Source organism: Myodes glareolus, chromosome 26 (assembly GCF_982192425.1).
Source record: "Myodes glareolus chromosome 26, mMyoGla1.1, whole genome shotgun sequence".
In the NCBI taxonomy this organism is placed as follows: domain Eukaryota; kingdom Metazoa; phylum Chordata; class Mammalia; order Rodentia; family Cricetidae; genus Myodes; species Myodes glareolus.
This window is the reverse complement of record NC_142051.1, coordinates 6,944,365-6,960,111: the sequence shown is the minus strand read 5'-3', so window position 1 is coordinate 6,960,111 and position 15,747 is coordinate 6,944,365. Positions and strand designations below refer to the sequence as shown.

Below are 15,747 nucleotides of genomic sequence, written 5' to 3'. Positions count from 1 at the left end.
TTATATCTACATATCTATATATTTATATTTATATATAATTTATATATTTATATACCTATTTTCCTCTGGGTACCCGAGTCTGTTGTCTGAAGTCAGTCTGTCCCTCGCTTTCCTTAATACATCCTTCTGAAAACACTTCCACACTGAGCAGTTCCCAGGAATATACATGAGTAGCTTCTGTCTTCCCACAATCCATCTAAGTTGCTGTCTGGCTTCCCACGGCTCCTTCAGTGCGAGCTCACTGTCGCCATCATCTCCTGTGTAGATAGTTCCCACCTTATCACTTCAGATGGACCCTACTCTCCAGGGCTAACAGTTGCATGTACCCTTCATCCTGCTCGCTGTAGTCCCGGATTCTACCATCCTTCTATCTCAACCCCTGCATGTGTTTCCAAACCACACTCACCCTTACCTTAGTCTTGATTTTTAACCCCAAGTGCTCATTTTCCTGACTGGACTCAAGTGGCTCAGAAGAGGTGAAAATAAGAAACTCCAGGAATGAAAAACTCATAGCTGCAACTCAAGTATCACGAGCCCTTCCGACTCTCTACCCGTTTTAGAGCTGGGGCAAATCTTTTGGGCTCTCTGGGCTACACAAGTCTCCTGTTACTCCGTGACACACAGCATCCTGAGGCACTGTGAAGGCAGCCGCAGCACTGAAACAAGCAGGTGTGTGGCTTTTAAACACTAATGGGCAGAAGCAGGGGATGAGTGGCTGCTGGCTCCCCGGTCAGGGTTTACGTATTTCATCCAAGAGGAGGAAGCGTAGGTTGGGATTGGGACCTGCTTCTTCACCTAGCAAAAGACAAAAACAAACACACAAACAAAACCAAAAGACACCCAAAGGTCCCTCAGACCAGTCTCTATGTTCCTTGGGTAGTTCAACTTGTTCCTTCATGACACTAAGTGTCCCAGACCCCCAGTTTAGATGTCATCACCATGGCAATCTGGGCCACGGTCACCAGTTACAACTGTTGGCCATGAAGAAGAGATATGATTTTTGTTACATCTCTTGGTGACAGGGTGAGGAAAGCCAACTGTCTCAACCTTCCGCTGTTCTTCAGGCTGACAAGAAGCCCTCTCATTGGGATCTCAGGTAGGAACATGCACATCCACTTCAGCATGGGAGTCAGTGCCTTCTCATACCAACCTTGTGTAACTCCATCATCCTGCCGCGTATTCAGGCAGAGTGAATGGATCTTAGTAAACATTAGTCAACAGGTCCGCTGTAGATCAAGGTCTTGGTGCTGGTATAGGTGTGTTTGGGGCATAAGGCAACTATGTCAGGAGCTCTTATTTCACCCTGACTACGATAAAACATATCCAAGCTGTCTGTAGGCTTTTCAAGTGTGGGTTCAATCATTCGCAGATGGAAAACATATTTTCTAAAGTATCCATACTGAAAATGCCCAGATATTTTTCTTGTCATTATTTCCTAAATGATTTAACAACTGTGTGTGTAGCATTTACACTCTGCTGACTATCTTAAGTAGGCTACAAGGGTTTGAAATATAAAGGGAAGGTATACACAGACTAAAAAAATAATAAAAAGCAAACACTGTGCCATTTTATTTCCTTTTTATAATTTGTTTAAATTTATTTTATGTGTGTTGGTGTGAAGGTGTCAGACCCCTAGAACTGGAGTTACAGATGGTTGTGGTGCTGAGAATTGAACCAAGGTCCTCTGGAAGGGCAGTCAGTCCTCTTAACCAATGATTCATCTCTCCAGCCCCCAACTGTGCCATTTTCTTTACGGGACTTGAACATCCTAAGATTTGGATATGGGCAGAGGATCCTGGAGCTAATTAACCTCTATGGATACTGAGGGACACTCCTGAAGAAAACAGGTCCTCTCCCAGGCTGATATGGATACTGAGGGACACCCCTGAAGAAAACAGGTCCTCTCCCAGGCTTCGCTAAGGATTCTTTACAGATAAAGCCCTCCTTTACCCACTTCATCCATGAAAAAATGAACTCCTGTGATGTGGGATTCCCATCTGTATGCTGTGAGTATGTTTTATTACCATTGGTTAATAAAGAAGCACCATTGCTCATTTAGAAAATCAAGAATTGGAATTCAAACCCAAGCCAGCATAGCTCACTAAGTCACATTCCCTTGAGCCCTTCTATCTCTGCTTGCCCAGCTCTAAGAATAGAAAGCATAATTTATTTTAAAAAGCCTCCAAATGACTGTGACATGTGAATCAAGGAATTAAGTCAGGTTCATGGTATCTGGTGTCACCGTGGAGGGACTCATCAGAAAGGCAAAGTAACACAAACGACTGAGCATCGGTCCTATGTGGCTGTGGGCTCTTTGTCCTTCACCGGGAGCCCAGGTCCCTGGCTGCCTTTGTACTGGTGGTTTTACATGGTGCAGCAGTGTTTAGGAGGCGTGAGGTGCGTCTTACCAGCCTGTCATATTAAAGTCCCTGTACAGCATCTTCTTCCCGAGCTCCTTCCTCTGCACTCTCCTGGGGAACTCCAAATGTGTGAACTCATTTCCCAGCAAGTGAGGCTGCATGAATGCCTAATAGCAAAAAGAAAAAAAAAAAAAAAGAAAGAAAAGAAAGAAAGACAAAAAAAAAGCCACACACAGATTTTAGAGAACAAAATAAAACTTGAGTATGTTTTGTCAATTGAGACAAGCCTTAGTTCAGAAACAGGAAAACTGTCTCCTATTCTAAGGGAAGTAAATACACTTCAGAATTTAAACACTACCAGAGATGGGTAAATAAAAACCCTGCCTGTAACATCCAAGGGCTGTCACTGTTGGACTTGATAAATTAATTGTAATAAGAGGCATGCATTTGATAAGTTAATTGTAATCAAAGGCTTGCATAACTAATGGCTTTGGGGTGAGTGTGGGCTTCTTCAAAGTTGACTTTGTAGTTCAAATTCAAGACGGTTTCACTTTCTGGAAAGCGTGTTGGCTACACCGAAGGCCAGCAAGTCACCCTGGCCCCTCCCTCTCTTACCCTTCTCTGCTCTCACTCGACAGTGGTTCCCATGGGTTTGCCTTTGAGAACCGCATGTGGGTCTCTAGAACACAGAAGTGCTAGATCCTTCACAGCGGGACCAGGACACACGACAGGAGCCTTCTGCCGGACTCACCCCTCCTCCAGTCTGCTCTGTAGTCTTTTGCTAGATTATTCCAGAACAGATGGCTTCTCTCATTCTCCGCAAACTCTGTTCACATAACAAAAGCCTCCAAACAAGCAGCCGCATCCAGGGTTGCTTTGAAACAACAGTCTCATTGTTACCCCCACAATCCAGATCTAAGAGATGAACTGGTCACGGTTTGCCTTCCCTGCCACAAACCTGCATACCTGTGCTAGGACCTCCCCACATCATGCCCCATTCCTGCATGGGAGTGCTGTGCTGGAAGGGATTGCCTCTCCTTACAGCAGGGATGAGTGGGTAGCATAACCATGGCCAGTCACTGTAGGAAGGCAAGGGGTCCCCTTCGTAGAACAGATGGCCTTGCCTCAGTTAGCTGGTACAAGCGTTACCAGGAACGCTTAGGGCAGGAAGCGTTTGGGGAGGAGGAGGAGGCACAACTGGACTATTTCCAGATATATAATGTGAAATCTTTGGGACAGGAGTCAAGGTTACGTAAAATTCATTTACATTTCAGAAAACACCTATACATAGTCGGAAGACATTTTATATAGTGTTTTCAGTGTGTGTTTTGACTACAACCCGTCACAGGAGGTCAAGTGTGGAATTTTCCACATAAGACATTATGCCAGCACAATGTTTTTAAGTTTGGGAGCATTTTGGAATTTAGGCTTTGGTATTGGGGATGCTTAACCTACAACAGGTATTTCCCACAGCCTCATTCCCGAGGCGGTAGATCTCTACTGATGCTCATGAAGGTTTGGCGGTACCAGACAGCGCTAGGCATTGGAAGCTCAGGCTATCAGGACCGAGGAAAGCGAGCTGAACTGTTACCAGGCTGGGGCACTCTGATGCAGCAGCTATGAGCAGTGCACGCAGGACGGCAAGTGACAGGCGGGATGACTGAGGGGGAAGAGACTTTGTCTTCCTGTCTGTCCAGCAGGACTCCAACTGGCTCCAGATCTGATGGGAGCCCTGACCACTCTGAGGGACTCTGATAGGCAACAAGGAAGCTTCAATCCCAGGCTTCCTGGAGACAAGCTCCCCTGAGGAAGAAAACTAACATGTAACAGAGCCAGTTGGTGTTAGGGGGGCAGCAAGCTCTGCATTCATTAATTTTGTGGTTTTAATGAGTTATTTGACGTCTTGAGCCTTGGTTTCATTGTTTTTAAAGTGGCATTATTACTGATATTTTTCATAATTAGATATCTTCAATGTTCTCATCATGGTTGTCATTGCTCATGCAAAACAGCTAGGGCTACGGTAGAATACTTGTTCATGGGGATAAATAACTAAGTTCAAGGTCTTAAGCCCACGTAAAGCCGGCACGGTAACATGCATTTACAATGTTAGTTCTCCCATGGCGAATCCTTGCAAGCTGCAGCCCAGCCAGATAGATACCCTGGTGAACAATAGACCCTGCCTCAAACAAGGTAGAAGGTGAGAAATGACACCTGAAATTGTCCTCTGACCCCCATACAGTCAACTACTGCATACCCTGGCCCATATTCACACACACACACACACACACACACACACACACACACACACACACACACACGTTCTCTCTCTCTCTCTCTCTCTCTCTTTCTCACGCACACATACACACACATACATGCACACACACACATGGAGAGCTAGAGAGAGAGTTCTATATCTATTTAATGATTATTATGCTCAGTGCTTTGTGAGCTCTCTCATCACATCCTTCCAAAAAGCTTAGGGCAGGAGGAAACATTGCCTCGACTTAATTTGTGGCCCCAGAGCAAAGTGAATATAGAGAACTTCAAGACGGGCAGCGGTGCATAAAACTAAACACAAGGCCCCGTGTGACTGCACCAGTGAGTGTGTAGAGCAGTCATACCCAAAGGGCAGCTAGGATTTTCTCATTAGCATGGACCCACTGTTAGAAACCAAAGAATGGAGCTAGGTGCAGTGGTGCACACCTGCCCTCTGCCCCTCACTGCTTGTGGTAGGTGGGAGAACTGGCCCTGAGGTCCTAAGAGCAGGGGGGCTGTTCCTGCCCCTCATCAGCTTCAGCAGTTGGGAGAATGGCCTCCAGCAGAGCTGGCCCCGAAGGTCTATGTGTGTGAGAGCTGACCCTGAAGGCCGAAAAGCAAGAGAACTGGACCCATCCCTCACTCATCTGCAGCTAGAGGTGAACTAGCAGGGGCAATGATGGAGAGCGCACCCTGGTGGTGAGGATGGGGGAGAGTTGGCAGGCTGAACAACTCTGTAATCACCCAGGTCCAGGACCAGGGTTCTAAGTTGGCTCATCCCAACATCCACCCCATCGACGATCTATGAGATCACATGAAGGGACTCTGTCCTGCAGATCCAAAGCTGCAGGATCTCATGACACAGGGCATCAAAAAGATATTCAAGAGCCGTCCCAGTGAGGGCCCAGCATGGTAGTAGAAACCAGAGACCTCAAACCAGACCAACGACGCTTTGCAATGAACACTTGCAAGTAAAGATATATGGACAAAGGGGATTGCTGTGTGACTATGTCACACTACAGATTCCATGACAAAATTTTTTTCCTTTTAAATATTTTTTTTTTTTTGGGCGGGGGGTTGCAAAAGCAGAGGATGGATACAAAGGGATGGGAAATGAATGGCATTGAGACGCATGATATGAAAGACACAAAGAATAAATAAGATGTTTAACAATAAAAACCAGGTATATACATGCATGTAGAGGCTTATGTATGCACAGACTGCCGCTATGCATGACATATGTATGTTTTTGTAAATGAGTGTGTGCTTGGCCTGTATGTGTCTCCTCAAATTCATATGTCGATAACACTTCTTTCAGTATACGCTTCTGAAGGTATTTAGGACTTTAGGATGAGGGGAGCTTGTCCTGGAGAGGTCTTGCTTTGTGCACCGTGGATGGAACATGATGGATACCAGAGGTGCTAGGAATAGGCTCGACTTGTTGCACGAACCCTCGTTCTCTATTATCATCACTTCATTCTCCAAGCACTTACACACATCCAGCCACAAAGGACGCTTTGTCTCTTTGTCTTTAAAGGAACCCATGTCATATGCAATTTATACTCAATAACTCTAGGCTTTTATCTTACCTCTGGGGCTGGGTCATCAGCTCTGAAACCAGCAAAGGATCCGAGAGTAAAAATCTCTCTTCCACAAGGGCGAACACAGAGGTCCAGGTATTTTGTGCCCTAACAGAAGGGCAAGTAGGCCCTCAGATTGTGCTTTAGCCAGGTACCCTGTGCCCATCATTTACCTGTGAAGTTGTACCAGACAGTTTCTTGGGGTAGATGCCTCGGTTAGTCGGCAACTCCTCAGACACTTTACTACATACGGGAGCTGCTACATCTGTCCAAGACACCAGAATCAAGGGAGCCTAACGTCGAGCCACTTCTGACAAGGGAGATCCTCCACGTGAGAGCTGGCCACAGTCTTGACAAGCCACATGCTCTCTTCGGCGATAACGAGAAAGGGCTCTGTTTCATCTAATCCAGCAGGACATTTATTAGATGTGATACCTCTCTTCCACATCTCAGAGAGAAAACTAGGCTGTACAATGCCCTTTTACCTCTGCAGAGTTTCATTTTTTACTCTTTTCGGAAGATTTCCTTTAAGACACGTTTCCATTCTCCATCAGTTTGGATGTGTTTTTATCACATGTGCATGTGGTGCATGTGTGTGGTGCACGCAGGTGAACGCACCTGGGTTTGCTCGTGCAGAGAACAGGCAGCGGGTGCAATGTCTTCACGTCAGTCTCCCTAAACGTCTTGAGACAGGGTCCCTCACTGAACAGAACTTCAGTGGGACTGATGGATAGAGAACTCTGGGGAATCCACCCGCCTCCACCCATCAGTGTTGGGGCTACAAACATGTGTAGTCATGCTTGACTTTTTACATGGGTACTGAGGAGTCGAATTCAGGTCTGAATGCTTGTAGAACAGGAGCTCTTGCTCACTGAGCTGTCTTCCCCACCTGGTCTACACACAGCACGGGGTGCATATGTAAAGTTCAGATACTCTACATTGCGGTATGGTTAAAACCCCGGTATGCCTGCTGTGGCAATGAAGTGTATCGAACAGTCCTAACCTACTGAATACTGCAGCAGAGAACACTATACACTGTGGAGTCACCACTGAAAACCCCAGTGATAAGTTAGGGCTTGCTGCTGATGCTACCCAGTTATGAGAGCGTGATATCACATGTGTCTAGCCTAGAAAAAGATAGAAATTCAAAATGTAGCTGACTGTGGTCCATGCCTGTAATCCTAGCACACAAGACAAGGCAGGGGATCACAATTTCCATGCTACATAGTGGTCTGTATCTTAAAACAAAACAAAACAGAATTTAAAACTTAAAGTTGTGTGGCTCCCAAAATGGGGTCTAGGCCATGTGGGGCCCGGGGCAGCCAGGTCACACAGGGGTCCAGGTCACATAGGTGCCAAGGCAGGCAGCACAGGGTTCCAGGAAAAACTGTAAGCTGACACCACTCAGAGAGAGTCAAAATCTAAAGGGAAGTACCTGATATTCTAACCATTAGATAAGATTACCAGATGTCCCTGAGCCCAGGACTCACCTATTCCCCCTTTGCCAAGACCCCTAAACAAATTTCAAAAAATCTAGGTCCTGAACCTTGGAAATCCTCTCACCCCAACCTCTATTGTGATAAGAACCCCACCCCTACTGGCCTTGGTGCACTCTGCTCTCAACCACTGCATGGGACAGGCGGGGAGTCCAAGTCCAAGCGTGAAGAAAGGCTCTTGGCTTTCACATACAGGGCTTGGTCTCCTAGTTGGTTTTTGGGGGGCTCTGATCTGGTTGTAACAGACGTATGGTTTCTTCTATTGGCTGTGGGCTTCACTTCATGGTACCTTCAGGTTGAAAAGCCCAAAGCCTAACTCTCAAGGAAAGACCATCTGAGGACTGTTTAAACTCCCCCAAACTTTTCCACGCCACGCATCCGAGGGCTCTTCTCTGTGTTTCCGTTCAGAACCACGGCCACAGTTTTCACCACGTCCCGCGTCTCTCGCCACGATCACAGCCTACCGTAGCACAACTCAAAGCTTAGCAACTGTTTCCAGCCAGCTGACTCCCATGCCAGGAATGTGGCTAGCCAAGTCTCACTCCTGCCCAGCCCATTCCTTCCACAGAACCAGGTGGAGCCAAAGAAGATTGATGAGTGTTTTCTTCATAGGGAGGAATTTTCCCCAAGACACTTGTCAACTACCCTGCAAGTTGATATGACAGAACCAGACACATAATCCAAGACTATGGCTCTCCCACAAGATGGCAGGCCTACAAACTCTCTCTTGCTCTTCCTTGGCCCCTCTCCCCTCTGACAGATCATAAGACTCCCATTCCAGAGGCACTCCCCTGCATCGGCTATGAAGGGATGTCTTTACTTCTGAAGGGATGTACCACCACAGAAAGTAAATAGACACACCTTTCAAGTGAGTGAGATGGACCAATGGGCAGAGGCCCTAGTGCATAGGCCCACCAACCTGAGTTCAATCCCTGGAGTCCTGACCTCTGACCTCCATATATACCCGCAGTCTCCCACTCAAAATAAAATACATAAATAATCTTTAAATCGATTTTAAAAGTCTTGTTAAGTTTTCCTGGTGTACTCCTATTAAGTGAGGACCCCATTATCAAATCCCACATCTCCCACAAATGCCTATTATTTAAAATGCTATTTTTCTTTCTTTATTTTGTATGTATGTGAGGGTGTCTGCTAATATGTACATGTACCATACATGTGCCTTGTAATGGATTAAGTAAAAATGCTTTGGATCCCCAAGTGGCTGTAGTGGGCCACGAGGAGCAGCGAGTCCCACGAGGAGAGACAGACAGATGGGCACACCAAGAGACCATGCCGAAGGTCTTTGAAGGCGGGTGGCTGGTCCTGGGCAGGGAGCTTCGCTGCAAGTGAAAGACAGAGACATGGATAGGCATGCAGAGTGAGGCTGGATATTTATTTAGTGGATTATGGAAGGGAAGGGGAGAGGGGGTAAGGAGAGAAGGGGAAGAGCTGAGAGAAACAGGGTGAGAGAAACAGAGACAGAGACAGAGAGAGGGGGAGGGGAGAAGTAGAGAGAATGAAGTGAGGCAGAAGCTGCCTCTTGGGGGGGGGAAGGGACTCAGGCTGGAAGCTGAAGATCAGCTTGACTCAGCAGACAGTGGAGGGAGCGGGCATGGCTTGTCTCTTAAAGGGACAGAGCAGACTATTACATGCCTGGTGTTCATAGAGGGTGTGGGATAGAACTGGTGTGACAGGCAGCTGTGAGGTCCTCATTGTGGGTGCTGGGAACCAAACCCGAACCTTCTGCGAGTACAGCAAGTACTCAGCATCATTGAGCCATTTTTCTAGCCCCAAATGTCCACTGTTTACCAGGTCTCAACAGACATGCACATTTTCATGTGTTTCTTTGAATCTTTCTTATAAAGTGATGCCTCTTTATATGATATACCTTATGTGTCAAATAACATTTATATTAGACACGTTCCAGCTTTATCTCTTGTCAATCTATCTTCCATCATAGGGGCCTCACGACGAGCCTCATAAAGGGGTAGCAGAAGAAACTGTGCCTTCTTTATATATAGCTATTCATTATGATTGCACATGTCCACATCTGTATAATATTTCAACTTCACATACATTAAAATGTGTGGGGGAAGGCATCTTGGTTATGAGGAAATATTATACGTAATCCCACACTGCTATTCTTGCCACACCCTTGGATTTCTGTCTCTATGGTGATTACTCTGTCTCCTTTGATAATTGTCTCAGCACCCATGGCACGATGCCTTTCCTGTCCCAACCATGTCCGCTGTGGAGTTACAAGCAGACCATCTGTACCCATGACTTCTCTTTACTGCTCAGGGCTATTTAAAGTATCCACGTTCTCCACAGTGGTCAAGCCCTCCTGAGCAAAGCCCTGCAGACTCACTTAAGTTGCACTGAGCAGACCGTCTGGAGTTAATGGTGTTAAATGAATGCAGCTCAAAAGACAGAGCAAACATGGCTGCTTAGGGAAAGAGGAGATGGTGAAGTGATACAGAAACCCATAATGCCTAAAAAAATTCACCTGTTGGGTTTTAGAGGAAGTGACTCCTGCTTGCTAGTCATTTCTTACAGTTACCATGAAACTTTCACATCTATGTCTTGCCTTGATTTGCTTCCTGATGCCATGATACGATGCCATGATAAAACACTGAATGGTGCCAACTTGGATGGGAGAGGGTTTATCTGGCTTCCGTTTCAATTGTCTGTCCTTGAGTGCAGCTGGGGAGGAGTTCAAGCGGAAACCCTGGAGGAACACTGTTGGAGGGGCTTGCTCTCCAAGGTGAGCTCAGCTTGTTTTTTTCTGCATCCAAGGACCATCTGCCTAGGGTGGCACTACCCAATGTGGGCTGGGCCGCCGCCGTCAGTCATTAATCAAGAAAATGCACACAGACATGGTCAAAGACCATCCTGGTGGATGCAGTTCGTCAGTTAGCCCCCCTCTTCCCAGGTGACTGTCAAGTTAACAAAAACTAGCCCAGGTCTAATAGGCATTATGTTCAAGTATATTTGTCCAAAGACATTCGCCTATTATAAAAATGTTATCTGACTGGGCAGTGATGGTGGAGGCCTTTAATACCAGCACTTGGGAGGCAGCACTTGTGAGTTTGAGGCCAGCCTGGTCTACAAAGTGAGTTCCCGGTCAGCCAAGGCTACACAGAGAAACGCTGTCTCAAAAAAGAAAGAAAGGAAAATACAGAAAAAAAAAGTTACCAGAGAATTTCTTTCAAACTTCTGCAGTGGTGAGTATTTCTACCACTGGACACAGATTCCTTTTCTTCTCTAGGTATGACGGGTAAGTATTCTACAACCCATTCAAAATTCTTTGTCTAGCTTGCTTTCATTAAAAACAAAACAACAAAGGTCTCTAAAAACTATGACTTGTTAGGAAAGCCTGGGGTTTAAGTGAGGTTTCGAAGGGTTGGGAAGGGCTTCACTGAGCCTTGTTTAAATGACTTTGTTAAAGTCCCTGGGAGAAGCCTGGCTTCTATGAAGGGATGGGGAAGCCTGTGAACTCGAGAGGCCAGCAGGGTTGGCAAATGCACAGTGGCCAAACAAGTTGGGAATTTGGAAGCCTCCTCCAAATGTCAGGACTGCTTGGGATGGCCTCATTTGTACTGGCCTGGCTTGATGGCTTACACCAGCATCTTGGAGTCTAGTGGTCCACAGGTGGTTTTTGTTTCTTTAAACCTGAATTTCACTTGAAGCAGCACGCTCCAACATTTAACATCTGTAAAATGTGGGAGAGTTTGTTAGATTGCTTCAAGCAATAAAACTTAATGACTTCCTGGCTCTTAAATTGTAAGAATCCTGAATAATTTTTGGCATGGTTTACTCCTCTTCCCATACCTGGGCAGTTCATAAACATGCAGGCATCACTACAGTTTTTTCCCTTAAGGCACATTTCATAAGATGCTAACTTGCTGGGTGTGGTGCGGCATGTCTTTAATCCCAGCACTTGGGAGGCAGAGGCAGGCGGATCTCTGTGAGTTCGAGGTTAGCCTGGTCTACCTACATAATAAGTTCTAGGACAGCCAAGGCTACAGAAAGTAACCCTGTCTCAAAAACAAACCAAGACCAAACCAAATCAAAAAAATGTGGATCAAATTTAACGTGGGATGAAGCATATAGGACCTATGTCCACTCACAAACAAAAATCTCGGGACATCTTCCTGAACATTCCATATTTATTTGATATGCTGAATATATTTTGTATCTTTCTCTTTGATGATAGTATTTCAATATTCACATGTTAGGAATATTTATGCAGTCTCATCTCAGCACACAGGACTGAGAGATGCTTACACGGGCTGAGTGGAACTTGGAGAACTTTGTCAGAGAAGAAGAAATAGAAGCCAGAATAGGCAACCTAGATCCCAAGGTTATATTCAAAGGCTAAGAATTGGACTCTAGGCTTCCAGTGGAGAGACAGTGGTTCTTGAGGCTACTCAAAACGGCCTGCTAAAATATAATGTACTTTCCCCTTTTCCTTCTGCTATGGGATGATATTTTCTTTTGCTACTTTGTGGCCAACTGGCTAGTGAGTGGTGTCAGGAAAAAGGACACTGTGTCAGGTTTGGAGTGAGATATCCAGTCAAAGAAATTTGCATAAGAACCACAGAGGCCCTGCTGCTTAGAGCTCACATCGCAGAGGGAGATTCAGGAAGGCTTTTACCAGCCCAATGGCCATTACAGCCAGAGGCTAAGGTGAGACTGTGGACTTCCACGGTGGAGAGAGGGGATGTCAGGGAGGCTCTGAGAGGTGCTGAAGGGCTGTGGAAGCAAGAGCCCTGCGCCAGTGCAGGCTGCCTCTGTAAGAAGCGTAGAGCACAGCTCTACATTTGGAGGAGACTGAGAGGTGTCCCTAAGAGAGCATGGTGCAGAACAAAGAGGGGACAGGCTTCCTGAGGGGTGCCGAAAAGCTCTTCCTAAAAAATACAATGTACAGTTGAACAAAAGGCACAATTACCTAAAACGCTTCAGTGAAGTATAATATACATTGCAAAGGGCTTATTACATATTTACAAGGTGAGAATCGTTCACAAACTGAACATACCCATGTAGCTAGCACTTAAAAAGGAACATTCCCAGCCCCTTAGCGGCCCCTTGCTCTGTAATTACAGCTACACAATCCCATGGCTACCCCAGAGGGAAGGACTGTTCCAACTTCTAGATTGGCTTTAGTTGTCTTTGCAGTTACACTTGTGTAGTGTGCATGCGTATGTGTCATGTATGAAGTGTGTATGTATGCATGTGCCTATGTGTACATGTATGGGGGCCAGAGGACAAGGACCGATTCTATTATCCTTCTCCCCTTTATTCCTCTGAGACAGGGTCTCTCGCTGACCTGTGGAGCCGGTGTAAGAAAGCTGTGAACCCACCGGGAACTGTGGCTGGGCAAGAGTGCAGAAAGCTCATCCCACAAGGTGGCCTTCCAGAGAGAATTGCATAAACTATCACAAGTGAATGCACTTGAAAGCAAGGACATGGAAGGGGCTGCCCTGGCATGTCCACGAGATCTCTGCGGGAAAGGCAAAGGCCTGGGAGGAACATACTTGCTCCTTTTCTCAAGGTCAAAGATGATATTCATAAGACATAGCACCAGGCGTGTTCCCTCACTGTACTTAGGTCTGTTTAAGCTAACTGTACACATCACCTCACGTCTGGCTTGCCTTAATAATAAAAATGAGAAGTTTTGTCTGTACCACCCTTGGGCTCCAACACTTGGTGTCCCTCCTTTGATCTGCAGAGACTTAACCTCACTGGCAGGAATGAGTTGGCACTCACCAAATGCCAACAATCTCCCGTTTTTGGCTCCACCATTCTGGGGGTGTGGTCACACCTGGCTTTTATGTGGATTCTAGGGATTTGAACTCAGATCCTCAAGCTTGCTCAGTCAGTGCAGCGACTCACTAAGGCATCTCCCGAACCCCATTTTTATACTTTCTTGTAGGCCCCTTAGTCACAAATTAGGTCTGAAGACATAGGTTGGTGATAGAGGTCTTAGATGTTGGAAGCCCTAGGTTCCATCCCCGACACTGTGGGGCAGGGGCAGGAAAGTCTTTGCCATCCATCATGCTGTATACAGCCATAATTATTTTCATTCTCAGCGTCATGTAACATTTCATGTTGGGATGAAGCCACAATTTACGCGCTCATTCCCTTTTCCGTGGGCAGTTGGACAGGCCCCAGTTTGGACTCAATCTGCAGTCTGTGTTTCTGTGAACATTTTGAGGTGGAAACCTAAGAACGCAGCTGTTGGACCATGGCATAGCTCTGGTTCAGGAGTGGCTGCCAAACCCTTCTTAGAGAGGGCCTTCCGTTTCCATTCCTCTCAGCAGGATACAGGGAGTCAAGATGCTTACGTATCAAATAAGATGGCATATTTCTATCACAGACTGTGCTCTGATATGTCCAACTACAGCTCTGAGATTAATTCAAAATGTATCCAGACCTCTCAAAATTTGAAAGGCAGAATGTCACTGACTACCAGAAATCTTTTGTTTCCTTATAACAAACAAAACAAAACAACAACAACAAAAAAACCCCAGCTGAATCATCTCTTTTTTCTTGCCCTTAGAGGGAAAAATTCTCATCAGACTACGCAAGACGAGGACTGGAAACAGTAAATCCAAGACTATTTTTTATTATGATAGAAAATCTAAGGTCAGAAGTGAAATGAAACGCACAATGTTAGTTAGACCGTTGGGGATCATGGGCACTCTTGCTACAGCTGGATGAGAAGGCTCTTCCCGAGTTAAGGCTAGCCACCTCATTATTTTGGTTTGTGAGTGAAGGGAGGGGGTTGATTTCACATTTAATATGTATGTGTTAGATTCTCTTATGAGGAATTTTTAGCCATAGTTTATCCTTAAAAATCTCAAAGTGTCCAGGTACATCTTTACTGTCACCTCTGGGGAGGCAGAGGCAGATAGATTTCTTGTGAGACAAGGCTAGCCTCGTCTACATAGTGAGTTCCAGGTAGTCAAGACTGTACAGTGAGACCCTGTTTTAAAAACTAAAGACCTCAAAATGAGGTGGGGGAGTTGATCCAGTGGATTGAAAGAAAGAAAGAAAGGAAGGAAGGAAGAAAGGAAGGAGGGAGGGAGGGAGGGAGGGAGGGAAGGAAGAAGGAAGGAAGGAAAGAAAGGAAGAAAGGAAGAAAGAAAGAAAGAAGTTGCTATATAAGTATGAGGACATGGGCTTGAAATCCTAGAACCCTGCCACCACACACACACACACACACACACACACACACACACAACCCAGATGACTAACCCTGGCATCTATGACCCTGGCATTCCTACAGGGAGAAGTTGGTGGCAGGGGGATCCCTGGAAGCTCAAGGGCTCACTAGCCTGACACATGGAATGGAAAAACAATGAAGAAGATGCCTGGTCTCAAGCAAGGGGGACGATGAGGACTGTGTTCCGACACCGTCATGTGAGTGGCGTCACGTATGTGACCGTATCCACACCTCAAACTGACGAGAACCAAGCTCGTACACATAAGTTATGGCTGGATTGAGAACGGATAAAATTCTGCTTGGCATTTGTGGATTTCAAGAAATGGTCACAATTACAACATAGTCCCTGGAACCTAAACAAAATAGAAAACAGGCTACAGGGGTTTTTAACCTGCCACTGTTTAGTTAGGAAATACAAAACTTACACGCGATTTCATGAGACAAAGTTAAACTGTCAAGGACGCTGGAATTAGAGTGGCGTCCTCCCGCTCCCTGAATCCATACACGCTGCTGTAGCACAATCAGAGGGAGACAACAACAACGACAACAATAACAAAGCCCAGGTTACCAGGTTGAATCACTGCTGTCAAGGCGAAGTGGGATATCTGCCATTTTTACTCAGAAGCACACTCGAATTTCCCATTAGAGCAGTGTTTCTCAACCTTTCTAATGCTCTGACCCTTTAATACAGTTTCTCATGTTAAGGTGACCCCACCAACAACCATAAAATTATTTTTGTTGCAACTTCATAACTGCAATTTTGCCACTGTTATGAATCTTAATGTAAATATTTGATATACAGGAGATCTGATATGTGACCCCTTGTG

General features: G+C 45.8%; 1 protein-coding gene across 1 annotated transcript in view; it reads right to left on the bottom strand.

Annotated features, from left to right (window-relative positions):
- Ppm1h (protein phosphatase, Mg2+/Mn2+ dependent 1H) overlaps positions 1-15,747 on the bottom strand; it is a 255,649-nt gene that overhangs the window by 58,802 nt on the left and 181,100 nt on the right. The window contains exon 6 of the mRNA XM_048418385.3: positions 2,409-2,527. Coding sequence (XP_048274342.2) covers positions 2,409-2,527 — 119 coding nt within the window. The remainder of the gene's footprint in view (positions 1-2,408; positions 2,528-15,747) is intronic.